At 35.4% G+C, this 14500-nt stretch overlaps 1 protein-coding gene across 1 annotated transcript in view; it reads left to right on the forward strand.

The window, feature by feature from the left end:
- NELL2 (neural EGFL like 2) overlaps window positions 1-14500 on the forward strand; it is a 371569-nt gene that overhangs the window by 144258 nt on the left and 212811 nt on the right. Inside the window, exons 11-12 of the mRNA XM_017529745.2 lie at window positions 8889-8980; window positions 12858-12960. Of these exons, the coding sequence (XP_017385234.1) occupies window positions 8889-8980; window positions 12858-12960 (195 nt within the window). The remainder of the gene's footprint in view (window positions 1-8888; window positions 8981-12857; window positions 12961-14500) is intronic.

The raw sequence follows: 14500 nt of genomic DNA on the forward strand, positions 1-14500 counted from the left end.
TCTATTCACATGTTAAGTTTGTTTTTCTCTTTTATTTCCCCTTTCTCTGCATAATAAAATAGTTGTCAACTTAGCTCTACCTGTACAGCTCTAAAATATAAAAAGACCTAAGTTCTACCTTCAGAATTGTTTAATTGGTCTGGCATGCAGATAGGGCATTGAGTTTTAAATGTTCTTCAAGTGATTTTAATATGCATCTATGCTTGAGATCTATCAGCCTACTAGTTTGGGAGTATAGGTAAAACCAACTTATAATAAATTACTTCCAGCTAATGTAGGTATCTAGACTGGATGTTCATAAGATCCTGAGACAAAGTATATTATTGTGATTATTGTTCTATTCTATTTTTGAATGTATTATGAGTACTCTTTTCATGAATTACATCATACTAAATCATCTCTCCCTCAGTGCTCATTTTCAAATGCTCCTCTGTGTGAAGCATTTCCAGTTTCACCCTTATAAGACTTTGTTCTTCTCTAAGTTATATTTAGTTAACTGTGCATGTGTCCATTACTTCCCACATTAGGCTGAATGTTCCTTAAAGGCATGAAAGATTACTTTCTACTATAGTGCTTCACTATCAATAAATATTTCTTAGGTCAGGTGTGGTGGCTCATACCTACAATCTCAGCACTTTGGGAGGCCAAGGTTGAAGGATGACTTGCAGGACTGCCTGGGCAACATAGTGAGACCCTGTCTCACAAAAAATTAAAACATTACAGGTGTGGTGGCACATGCCTGTAGTTCCAGCTACTCAGGAGGCTGAGGTGGATTGCTTGAGCCCAGGAGGTCGAGGTTGTAGTGAGCCATCATTGTGCCACTACACTCCAGCCTGGGCAACAATGAGAGACCTTGTCTCAAAATAAACCTGTTTCTTATTTTCACCAGGTGTTACCACTCTTGCCCCATGTCTTTATAAAATTGTTTTTGTTCTCCTGTTTATCATCTTGTTGCTTACTCCTTTTCCTTCTCCTGCTTCGTCTCAAGTATTTCAAATTTTTCCATCCTCAGCTGCTTCCTCTGCTCTCTCTTCCCTCCTCTTTGTGCCATCCCTTCCACTTGCCTTGCTCTACACGAGCTTGCTCCCTTTAACCTTGTGCCTTTTCTCTTCTCTTGGCCTACTTTTTTTGCATAGTGGAGTTATTAATATAGCTCTCATGAAACTGCATTGAAAAATGTCCTTCTAATACAGCTCCCCCTCAACAGTTTTCTCCTTTGTTTTACTTGCACACCAAAAACTGTTCTAAAGCAGCAAAGTCACTTTTTCAGTGTTTCTACTTTTAATCTTTTAATTGAGCATTAACATTTGGTTTATAATGAAAAGAGTCATGCTGTGCAGTTCACACAACATTTTACATTCAATATCTTCATCACTATAATATCAAAACAATGTGTCTAAATGGTGCCAGGCATTTTGAAAAAAAAAAAAAAGTTACACAAAGTTAAACCAAAGACTAGATGTTCCTGTATTGACCAAATTCACTGGGTTATGGTGGTAAGAAAAGATGCACAGAAGGACTGTCAGATAGATTCTGGTTCTAACTTTGAAAGTGATAATATGCAAACTTTTCTTTATTATATTACACATTATATTTGTTTGCCTAGTGGTAATGAAACCTGTCTCTTTATGTGTGTCCATGTTCTGTTGCTTTGATAGTATTTAAGTATTGACACAAATACTGTATTTTCCTCTAAATCTTTACCTCCAGTCATTCAGTTTATTTTTCTTATTGCCAGAGGACTAAATGAATCGATTGCATTGTCTTTTTAAAAGACTGTTCTATGGTATATGAGCCAGGATCAAGAATAAGACTAGTGACAGAAAAGTAGCTAAATTAAAAGAAAAGATTGCCTTTTAAGTTGGTAAAGTGAGAGTAAAAAATGCCGAATCTCTGCTTACAGCAATAGTGTATGCCTTTTTGCTATTAACTTCTAAACATTTAATTTTTGTTTTCTCAGCATATAGGTTCTCTAAACTAAAGGCTAATCTGGACAGGATGCTTGAATTTTTGCTCTTGTTCTATTCTAGGAGGTATTTTTATCGTTCTTTGCCTCCTAACCCCTCACAACTGCTAAATTTATAGTATTTCAGGGCCAGTTCTCTTTTTGGAAGAATAAGCTACTGACCTAAGTTAAGGCCCCCCAGGAGAAGCACTCTTTGGTACTTTAGAAACCCAAGGACATAATGTATATAAAACAGGAAAGGGAGATCGCACAACTACTATTGAGATCTCATTTCTTAAGCTCTAATATTAGTTTTGCAAACAGCTAAATTCCCAAACAATTAATGAGATTTAACTAAGGGTCACGATCATGTCTAATTCATGAATTTGTGAATTATTTAAGCACTCTGAACTTCTGATCATTTTTAACGCCACTGACTCACAAATACTGGTTTTATTAGGGAAAGAAGAAGTTTTGTCATCAATTGTCCAAGCGGACTTTCTTTGAGCATGCTAATTTGCATTTTTTATGTTAGTAAGTTACTGCCATGACAGTAACCAGCTACTTTCTCAATGTTCGCATTTCAGATGTTTCAGATGTGCTTCAGTTGAAAGTAAGCTGTCATTTTACAGAAAGGGCAGAATCTTTCTGTAAGATACGGTCTGTAGAATCTTTATCATAAGATGCAAGCTCTACAGGTGAGAAATGTAAAGGGAAAAGTGAGGTTTAGAGAGGTTCAATTTTAGATTTTTTTATTTTTATCAAACAGGAAACTGGAAGAGAATTTATCAAAAAATTTAACAAACCTTTAGAGTATATTACTCGGCCCATGCTGGGTGCTGAATAAAATCCAAAGACAAGTAAGACACTGTCTCTGTCCTGAGATAAGAAAGAAGAAAAAGTGTACAACTCACTAGAGAAAAATAAAATGTGTTCTGTGCTATAATAGAGATTTAAGCATTGTAGAGAAGAGAGACATTAATTTGTATCAGTAGTGCCCAAGGCTTTTATTACAACCATATAGTTAAGAATTGACTCCAAGTGAGTCCAGATTACAAAAAAAGATTGTGGGTTGGATAAATGCAGAATAGCTGATTGGAGCCTTTTAAGAATACCGAAACACTTTTAGACTTCTTGTTTGACTCTGCAGAATCTTTGCCTGCCTCATGAATGCATTTACTGTACATTCTTTTAAAAAATCTAAAATACAAATACACATAATTATAGTTAGTGAGTTATTTTCTCATCCAACAGCTTTGATTTCTATATAATTAACAAAATATTGGCTCAGAATGAAGTAACTGCTATTATACATTTTTAAGAAGTCCCCCAAAGGGAATCAAAATTTCAAAGAACACCATAGGAAAGCTACCACTTTATAAAACTCTGTCCTTAACAGATAATCAATCAATCCGAAGATCACTGATAGTTGGTGTTTTGAAAATGAATTTTAAATAAACTGTAAGTCCATACTCACTTAGGTGAATTATACTGGCTTTCTTTTTGGTATTTATACCTTTTAATTTTGTACTGAATCATTTTTAAAGGGATTGATACCAATTGGGAAGTTTAAAGTAGATGCATATATTTTCAATTAAGTAATAAGAAGAAAAAGCTAAATATATAGGGAGGAAATGTTTAGAAGTAAAATATCATGCCCTTTAGCTTATATATTCCGAAATAATTTTAGATAGATTTAGATAATTCTTTCTACAAAGGTTTGCTGAAGTTCATTTAAATCTCATTAGAGGAATCACAGTTGCCATCTCTGCATTAATGACCAGTAAATCAAGATTTTAATGTGTAACTTAGAATTTTCAGAGTTTTACTGTCTTCTTTCACGTAGCCATTTCTCATTCTGTGTTATAAATTACCTTTCACTTCTTAACAACTGACGACTTTCAAATTTGTCTGTACCATCTCTTTTTTCCTATTTGCTGTTGTTTTTATGTTGTTAAAATGAAGTGAAAATAATTTGTATTAATTGCTTTTTTAGATTCTCTCATAATTATGATGCTAGTGACTATACAATTTATGTTTAACATTACCTTGGTAGAACATATATATCAAGCGTTATATTGTCCTGTTGAATTTCTCCAAGTTCTTGTTAATGTCTCTACTTATCACTAAATAGACCGTGTGCTGGAAAGCTCTGGGTGACATAAATCACATAGAGCACAATGTGAATGCACTTCCTGGAGTTATGGCAACAGCAGCATCTACCAGAGTCAGAATAAATATGCATATTACATTGCTTAATATTAATGACTAATGAGTAGCTATGGTTCTGTGGGTTAGTATGATTTCAAAATGGTGTAGCTTCTTAGTCTACAAAGTGATAAGCCTGTATGAATAAATTAGGCACATCTCCCTAGAAGTTTTTTATCTTAAAATATATACACATAATGTATTTATCGAATCACTCAGCATAGACTTTTGAAAATATAACCTAATTGAAACAGTTCTGCTTTAAGCTTGTAAATGATTTGAGGTGTAGAAATCCATAGTTACATACATAACACTTAATGTGGTATATATACTCACTCACATGTACACAAGCCACACAACGAAACTAGGGAAGAAATGAAGCCTATGGCTATAAACATGTGCATGCAATTAACATGGTTAAAAGGAGCAATAAATGTAGTAAAAATGATTATTCCTATATTGTTTTATTGAGGAAGTGATTTTTCTTACTTTATACTCTACTGGAGACAGGTTAGCAGGCAGATACTTTTCAGTTACAGAATTCCGGGGATGGTCCAGTAGCCATTGCAGTAACCAGCAATTATTGTTATCTCTGAGAATTTGCACCTGATACCTGCACGGGTTGGCCTTCGTTAAAATTAGGACATAGGCCTGATCTGCTTTCCTTCCTCTGTTTACACACCTGAGTTTTCCGCAGCTAATTTCCCTCATTTTACCCTCTGGCTGTCTATAAAACTCATTTTGATAATCTGAAGGAGGCTCTACATTTTAAAAATATCTGTTTTCTCTTTCAAACCTTTTCCTTCTTTGTTCCACTCTATCATGCCCTTCTGAGCAAGCTATCCTGGTAAACTAGACCTCTTGGTGGCTTAAGCTGAATTAATGTAATAGACAACAATAACATTCTTGTTATTGTTCAGCTAGTTTCAAGTAGAGTTCACCAATGGGAGACACTGGCAGGAAATTGGAAGACAGGAGGAAAGAAGGTTGGCTATGTTTTTTTCCTGCACCAGGCTATGTCTCTGGCCATAGTTGTGCTCTCATGATTATAGGTTTCACAAAGCAGCCTCTCCTCCATAATTCTACCTTATTGGACTCTAGTAAAACCATTTTGTTTCCCTTGTTCCTTAGCCCTAGGGTAATGATGACTCCTTGCTGTTACCACAGTCTGGATCCTTGACCAGCCCTTGTTTCTTTTCTTTTTTTCTTTTTTCTTTTTTTAGATTTTACTTTAGGTTCTGGGGTACATGTGCAGGTCATGCAGGGTTGTTGCATAGGTGCATACTCTATCTGGCATTTGTCCCCATGTTATCCTTCCCCACTCTTCCCATCCCACGCTGTCCCTCCCCTAGCACCCCCCCCCAACTGCCCCCAGTGTGTGATACTCCTCTCCCTGAGTCCATGTGTTCTCATTGTTCAACACCCGCCTGTGGGTGAGAACATGCAGTGTTTGGTTTTCTGTTCTTATGTCAGTTTGCCGAGAATGATGGATTTCCAGATTCATCCAAGTCCCTACAAAGGACACTAACTCATCATTTTTTATGGCTGTGTAGTATTCCATGGTGAATATGTGCCACATTTTCTTTGTCCAGTATATCATTGATGGGCATTTGGGCTGGTTCCAGGTCTTTGCTATTGTAAACAGTACTGCAATGAACATACGTGTGCATGTGTCTTTATAGTAGAACGATTTATAGTTCTATTTTCTTAATCTTAATCCAGCTGTTCCTTCTTAGAAGTTAATTTGGTCTCCTGAGTTTCTATATAACTTATGAATTATTTAATAATAGAATTTCAGTTTGGCTTCTCTTAGTTGTGTATGAGTCTGTCTGCCCTACTAGATAGTGAGGCATGAAGCACATTAAATTTGTCTTTGAATTCCAGTACCTAGCAGAGTATCTGACACGCGATAGGAGCTCAGTACATATCTGTTAAATGAACGAATAGGTTAACATGACTGTTACTCCCTGAATCTTCTCTTAGAAAACTCCTAGAGCCATTCTAATGCCTCCCCCCTCCGCTTTTTTTTTTTTTAAGATGGAGTCTCAAAAAAGGAGTCCCCAGCCTGGTTCTGTCGCCCACGCTGGAGTGCAGTGGTGCAATCTTGGCTCACTGCAACTCTGCCTCCCGGGTTCAAGTAATTCTCCTGCCTCAGCCTCCTGAGTAGCTGAAAACTACAGGCGCTTGCCACCATGTCCAGCTAATTTTTTTGTGTTTTCAGTAGAGACAGGGTTTCACCATGTTAGCCATTTTTATGATTCCTTGCAGTGGTTTTAGAAATCATTATATCTTTTTTGAATTTCTTCACAGTTCTCCTCTAAAGATCTGGCTAAGAAAAACCCTACTAGTATTACTGAATATTTCATGTCAACATTAGAATTATGAAGGATTACAGCAACTTATCAAAAAAGAAATTAAATAAAAATCACTCACTTTGGGTTCTCCCTAAGCCAACTTCTTCCTGCTTGTGCTCATTGCTTGAAAGAGAATTAAGCAATTGTGACCTCATTCATTTTTGTGCTTTTTCACTCCTTTCCAAGCTCCATTTGGCGCCCTATTGTCCCGTAAGTTGCCTATTTGAGCCTTTTGAATTAAGAGTTTAGAACAGAAGGCTCATTTTCTCTACCTGAATATTAAATTATCAAAAGACTCTGTGTAAAGAGAATTTACCATTGTGTGTTTTTACAATGTTTCCTTTCCCCTCTGTGTAAGAAAGATTTAGAGCACCATTGTTTTTCTTCCACATACCCTTGGACTTATATAGGCTGCAGTTATCAAATCATATAATATAACAGGTTTAGAAACCTTTGAATGGCAGGTACTAAATAGATGTAAGAAAGGTTTTATTTATTATCATTATCTTATAAAATATAGTACTTATTAAGCATAATTAAACATGCAGTATGCTAGGTCTTGGTATGTTCAGGTTACTGGGTTTCATAAAAACAAAACAAAACAAATCCTAGAAGTTAGACGTCAGAGAGATATATTTTGTAATTAATCAGGTTTATTAAGTAAATGCACATACCATTTTAATTCATAATATGATAGAATGCAACTGACAAATCCTTTGTTTCATTTTGAATATTCAGGAGTGAGCATATTTTAGTCAGACTTTAAGTGATATAATTAATGCAAGTAAATTGTATTCTTTGCTAGTAAGCTCTAAAAAGTTCAAAATCAATTGACTAGAAGATATGCATTATATAGTCAAATTTGTTAATAAATGCTAAGTAAGGAGGTCAGTTGAAAGGTGAGCTTTTAAAAAAATGTGCACAGTTTTCATTATTTAAATATGCAACTTTAAAATAGTTTTTCAAGGAAAGTGAGAGTTGTGTTAACTTTGAGTATGAATATTTATGCAATAATATATTAATATTTTTAAGAGAATAGACCAGGCATGGTGGCTCATGCCTGTAATCCCAGCACTTTGGGAGGGTAGGCAGAAGGACCACTTATGGACAGGAGTTTGAGACCAGCATGGGCAGCACAGCAAGATCCTGTTTCTAAAAGAAAAAAATAATAAAATTAAAAAATAAAAGTATGTCTAATGTCTTTCTTCTTATTATTGGCAAGTTGATACTTTTAAAGGTAATAGGGATATATAAATTCCAAAGAGTAAAATAATTTCTTACAATTCACACAGTGGAATTAAAAGAAAATGTACACATTTGCTTTATAGAATTTGTATAGTTAAAATAAAAAATTGGATTTAGTAAATATGGGGAACAAACTGCCAGAGTCTGCTGGTCACTTCCACTGGTCTTTGAAATAATTATCTTGGGGTAGATCTAGATGTTATAGGGATCTGCAGCATCTACGATATTGGGTGCCGTTTCAAGGAAATAAACACAAAATTATGAAAGGAGAACTTAGTTCAGGATCTTACAAAGAGCCTAAGCCAGAGAAGGACCCTGAAAATTAGGCTTCATTAGCCTTAGGGTAAGTCTGTTCCAGGTTAGGTGATAAGTCAATGTGAGTAGTGTGAAATACTTCAAAACAAGGAAATGATATCTGTTAGCTAAATGTTTGTGTGAACTGTAAATATCTTGCAAGTTTTCGAAAAAAGTATTTGATACTCTATGCATTTTTATGGATAAAAACATATTTTTTTCCCATAGACTCTAAGGTTACATTCTAAAATTTCATTTAATTGGGACAGAAGCAAGGCTGGTTCAGATTAAGACCTATCATTATCCTAGATGGGGTGCCCTAACCCTTACATGCTTATAAGTAAAATAACACTAAACCATAAAACCTTAAACTTAATGGATGTGCTGAAATGAATATAGCTTCTTTCTGTTATAATTTTCTATTTTAAAATTCTGTAGTGGTATATAAAACAAAAACTTTTCTCATATTGTTCCCTGATTCTCATTACCCTTGATTTATTGCCACTCTCAGTGCCTACTTAATATGCCCAAAGTGGGACATCATCTGTCAGGCAAGTAATTGGCTGCAAGTCTGCTTCTTGGCACTACTTTTTCAGAGTCTAATTCTGACTTGTCATTGCCCTTTTTCTTTTTTGTATCTTATTTTACTCTCTCAACTTAATTTGCTTGACGCTAATTTAAGTTTACATGTGCCTTGCAGTAGATTGAATTGAGGTTTCTGGTTATTCAAACATGTTGAAAAAAAGGAGTAAAAACATGTGAATTGCTGTTACAAGACGATCTGTTCCCTTTTAAGCTATTTTTCCAATAAAATAAATATATATGTATTTTTTACTCCAAAGCGATATGCCAATTTCAAGGACGAACCTACTTTAAAGGAGAAAGAAATACGGTCTATTCCTCTTCTGGAGTATGTGTTCTCTATGAGTGCAAGGTAAGAAGACCATTCATGGGTCTTTCAAAATTGTCTCTATTTATAAACACAATAAAAGTTTCTTGACTAGCTCACCCTTGAAATACGTTTTTGAAATTCTAATGCAAAGAGAAAATTTACAATATCAATTATAGTTCGAATGTAAAGAAATTCTCATTTTTTTCGAACATGTAAATTAGTGGTTGAAAATCATTTTCCCAATAAATAAAAATGCCATTAAAGCCTTGTGAAGTTGTCTTATATTTTCAAATTCAAATCAGCTCCTTATTTGCTGTTGGGAGGAAAATGCAGGTGAAGTTAAACTTAGCTTTTTGTCACTCATGATTCTGAACCATGTGAAAAATATTGCTCAGTTCCATTAAAAGCAAAACAAAATGCTACCTAACTAAAATTAATTGTTGGATGGAATTGAGATTGATGTTGTTCTAATTCCCTTTGGAAGGACTGTTTTAAATTAGATAAAGGGGAATTCCTTACAAATTCAGTTGCCAAGGTTTCTGAAGCAAATGTGATTCATTTGAACTTTTGCCCTTGACCTACTAATTGAAAAACTAAATATGTTTCACAACCTTTTTCATGTTTGCCCCTTGTAAATTATAATATTATATTTCTTGACCCTAGAATTACATTTCTATCCTTATTCCATATGAAGGAAACTGTCTCTATATAAAATTTCTGCCTTGGGTTTCAATTTGATAGTTAATTTTCCTCTCTAAATACTTACTGTACATGGATTTGGGAAATGATTTAGTATGTATAAATTATGTAGAAAATTAAAATAGTGATATATGCTGCTGGCACCACTAATAAACTGTGAGCATCTATATGATTGCTAAGGGTGAGGGAAAGGAAAATCCTAAGAATTTTGCCAAGACAAATTGAATCTGAAAGAGTCTATCCACTTTATGCATCTTAATTTGGAAATCCTTTGAGATAAGCAAGGAGGAGATGCAAAGAGGCAAGACTGTGACAGATTTGATTTCTAGAGCATGAAAACTCTGATTTCTTCATGCCCATTATAAAGTATCCTAGCTGCTTCTTTTAGTTTTAAATCAGCTTTCCAATGATGTAGGTTCCCATCAAGAGAATAGAGGCACAGGAACATTAAAATGAATTACTCAACCTGTATTTCAAGATGATGGCTTTTCCTTTATCAGCATCCCTACACCAAGGCTGTTGTGAGCGGAGTAAGTCCACAATAGATTAAAAAAATTGGAAGACAAAGTGAGATCTAGTAACTCCAAAATGAGAAAAGAGACTCAGAGAAGTTACTTCAAGGAGGGTGGAAAACTTTTGCCAGCTGGCTTCTAATCTCTAACATTAAAATGTGGGCTCTAAATTTAAAAACCTTGAAGGCATTTAAAGTTTCTCTGCTCTCTCTACTTTCCCTCTCTCTCTCTCTCTCTCTCTCTCTCTCTCTCTCTCTGTGTGTGTGAGAGAGAGAGAGAGAGAGAGAGAGAGAGAGAGAGAGAGAGACAGTATATGTGTATCCTATTCATTTTACCAGAATATGTCTCATAATACTGATAATTGTGGTTTAGAAATGTACTGGTATAATTGCCTATTGGATTTTAAAGTTGCTATTATATAAAATTGTTTGATTTTAAATAGGTTGAGTTAGAAGTCTGTAGAGAGGCAACACTGCAGGTACTTAGCAAATTTTAGATAAATGAGTGAATGTTACCTTTTATTTGCTCAAACAAAAGGTACAATTTTTTACCTTCTAATGCTGTACCATCCAATAGAAATATGATACAAACCACAAACATAATTTTTCTTGGATTTTTTTTTTTTTTTTTTGAGACTGAGTTTCACTCTGTCACCCAAGCTGGAGTGCTGTGGCATGATCTCGGCTCACTGCAACCTCTGCCTCCCCGGTTAAAGTGATTCTCCTGCCTCAGCCTCCTGAGTAGCTTGGATAACAGGTGTCCATCACTATGTCCAGCTAATTTTTTTGTATTTTTAGTGGAGACAGGGTTTCACCATGTTGGCCAGGATGGTCTTGAACTCCTGACCTCGTGATTCATCTGCCTTGGCCTCCCAAAGTGCTGAGATTACAAGCGTGAGCCAGGCCTGGACCAATTTTTTTTTTTTGGTTTCCCCTGTATATCCAAAATATCATCATTTCAATGTGTGATCAATATGAAATGTATTAATAAAATATTGTACATTCTTTTGTTATACTAAGTCTTCAAACTCTCATGTGTATGCTTTGCAATTAAAGTGTAAAAGGGCCACATGTAGCTAGTGGCTATTGATCGGAGAGCACAGCTCTATCAGATCATCATAAGCTTTTGTACCAAGTTCTTCACTTTAAGGACTTTCACAGTTTCTTTTCCCTTCAAGGCCCTTAGCTCCCGTATTTACAGTGTTATATAATTGACAGCTCTCTCACACATCCATTTTCTGGGCTGTCAGTTCTAGTCCCTGTTTGTTCTTTCTTTCTTTTTTTTTTTTTTTAAAGGCGTCTTGCTCTGTCACCCAGGCTAGAGTGCAGTGGCACGATCTTGGCTCACTGCAACCTCCACCTCTCGGGTTCAAGCTATTCTCCTGCCTCAAGTAGCTGGGATTACAGGTGCCCACCACCGTGCCTAGCTAATTTTTGTGTTTTTAGTAGAGATGGGGTTTCACCATCTTGGCCAGGCTGGTTTCGAACTCCTGACCTTGTGATCTACCCACCTCGGCCTCCCAAATTGCTGGGATTACACGTGTGAGTCACTGCGCTCAGCCCCATCTTTATTCTTTTATTGTCAGTTTTGTGGCTTTGAAAATATGTCCTGGGGTCTGTGACTTTAATAGTAACACAGAAAAACACTGTGTTTTTGAAAATCAGATTACCATAACTGATTTCACTACTAAACCGAGAGAAGACTAGCATTTGACTCCACTGTATACATGTCTTCTGCCACTTTCTTGACAAAAGCTTATGATTTAGAGAAGATCCTTTATATAAATGAACCAGGAAAAGGCAGATATTGAAATGTGTACTTCTTCTATGAAAGCTTTCCTTGCAGAACTGATATCTACAAATCTAAGCTATTGAGCAGTAGTTAAAATGGAAGCTTGCAATTTACAAGAGTTACTTAATTACTTATATATTGGTTAGCATAATATAACATTGTTAATGACCCTTGTTTTTAGGAGATTGGAGACCAACGGTACAGAAAACAAATGTTTGCTCCTAAGGCAGGGCTACTTCAATTGTCAGAAAAGTATTTTGTATTTTGGTTTCCCCTTGGGAAGTACTTAATCTTTTTGTCTGCAAGAACCACAATGATTTTACATTGATTTTTTCATTTATTTAAGAAAATTTTTAAAGTGTCAATTATGTGCCTGAACATGTGCTTGACATTAATTTACAAAAGACTTGAATCCTGCCCTCATTTTCCTTGTAGTTTTGTGGGACATAGTCAATATTTCTTTTCAGAATCATCTGTGAGAATCTTCTTATAACAAAACCTTATAAGAAAACTGAAATGTTTCAAAAGCTCAATTTTAATTTACTGTTTTTTTCCAAAAGCTGTTGATGTAATTCAAACTGTGTCTTTTCCACAATTGTCATCTGGGCTTACAAATGTATTTGAAAACTAGCAAAAATTTCCAGGATTACATAGATATTTGGCAAATTTTACACATGGCTGCAGTGTGACAGAATCAGTGTGGCTGATTCCTATTCTAAATACTTGCTCATTCTAAAGGCTTTTCAGTTGGGATTTAATACCATTTGGAAGTGAGCCCATGACCTGTGCAGAGGTCCTCAGGACAAAAATTTTCCTCTAATCTTAAAAGAGCCTTCTCAGATGCTGGATCTGGAAACTTGTTAGTTAGCAAGTCCTAATGACAAAATTTGAAGCATTTCTTTTGTGTTGTCTGACAGGACCAGACCATGAAACTTGTTGAGAGTTCAGGCTGTCCAGCTTTGGATTGTCCAGAGTCTCATCAGATTACCTTGTCTCACAGCTGTTGCAAAGTTTGTAAAGGTAAGACTTTTTGGAAAGTAAAATTTATGTGCAAGAGTCATTCTAGTAGGCTAGTATAACTGACATGAAGTAGAAACTCTTATAAGTGAATTATTTCCATAGACTAATAGTATTTCCCTATATGCTCTCCTGATTTGACACAGAGTAGCACAGTAGGTAGTCATGAAATATTTACTGAACTGAATTAAAACCGAACTGCTCCCATGCATTTCTGCAAGGTGTCTTGAACCTGGCTCAAGCTTTGGATCTCTAAATTCCTTTCCGTGTGCTGGTTCGGAATTAACACAGCTTTACTAAAGAAAGTTACATAACAATATTGGGTTAGTTATTTTATTGGCAGTTACTGTTTCTTGGCAAGTGTGTTTTGTTTATCATTTCACCTCAGCTTCTTTTTATAACTTACCTATGATGCTTTCCTTTATTATTACTTCAGATCCCTCTCTTCTCAATTCTACACTCAATTCTCACCCACAGGTTTCTGGACTACTGAGAAGAGAGATGCCATCAGACATACATTGTTTGTTCTCTGTTGCCTCTGATATGATAGGACTAGAACTAGTAATTAGAAGGGACTTCGATTATTAGTTCAATATAAGTAGGAGGGACTTTGATTATTAGTTCAAGAAAAGTTCAAGAAATTAACTGCCAGAAGGCAGTTAATTTCCATCACTAAAGGTTTTTAAACTAGGTATGTTATTATAGATTCATATATTAAATTAAAGCATTGATTATATGGAACTCTTTAAGATCCTTGCCAATCATGAAATATATGCACCTTCCTGTATTATATTGGAATTATATGCTTGTGAATCCATCTTCTGCATTAGACAATGCATCTTGTGGGCAGGGCTGAGTCTTTATGTTCATCTCTATATCCTTAATATCTAGTATGATACCTGGAATGTAGCTGATGTAATTGGTGCTATATGACAAACTGCCCCAAATGAGCTACTAGTACTTGTTTGAATAATGACCTTTATGTTGATGCAAAATGAAGCTTAAATAGAAAAAGTAAGACAAAGAAACGTTATGAAAAGTATACTGTTTTGTTTTCTTTTAACCTGTTCTATCAAAAATGGACATAGGATCTGATAGATCCTAGATCACCCACTCCCATTTTTAGTGGGGTGGTATAGTTTGGTTTGTTTTTAGTTTTTCAGTTACTTTTCCATCCACTCAATAGAGAGTTTTTAAATCTCAGTTTATGTGAGGCTCCTTAGGAATCACAAAATGGTTTAAGACATGGTCTGCCCATTAAGGAGCCTCCAGCGTAACTCTGCAAAAATAAGAAACACTTCTTAAAAGAACTATGATCACATGGACATATAATAAGGACCATAAGAGTTTTCACCCTCACAGTGCCTGAGTCAGTGCCTTACACAAAGCATGTGTGCAACTTTATATGAATCAAGAATGCTCTTTGGATTTGGGCCTCCCAGTTTGCAGCTTGACTAGAGTGTTTTTGGCATCCAAACATGAGTAGGCTGTATCAGTGTTTCTTAAACTTCAATATACATATGACTAATTTCGGGATATTATC

The sequence above is a fragment of the Cebus imitator genome, unplaced genomic scaffold (assembly GCF_001604975.1).
Source record: "Cebus imitator isolate Cc_AM_T3 unplaced genomic scaffold, Cebus_imitator-1.0 Scaffold2, whole genome shotgun sequence".
NCBI classification, from domain to species: Eukaryota; Metazoa; Chordata; class Mammalia; order Primates; family Cebidae; genus Cebus; species Cebus imitator.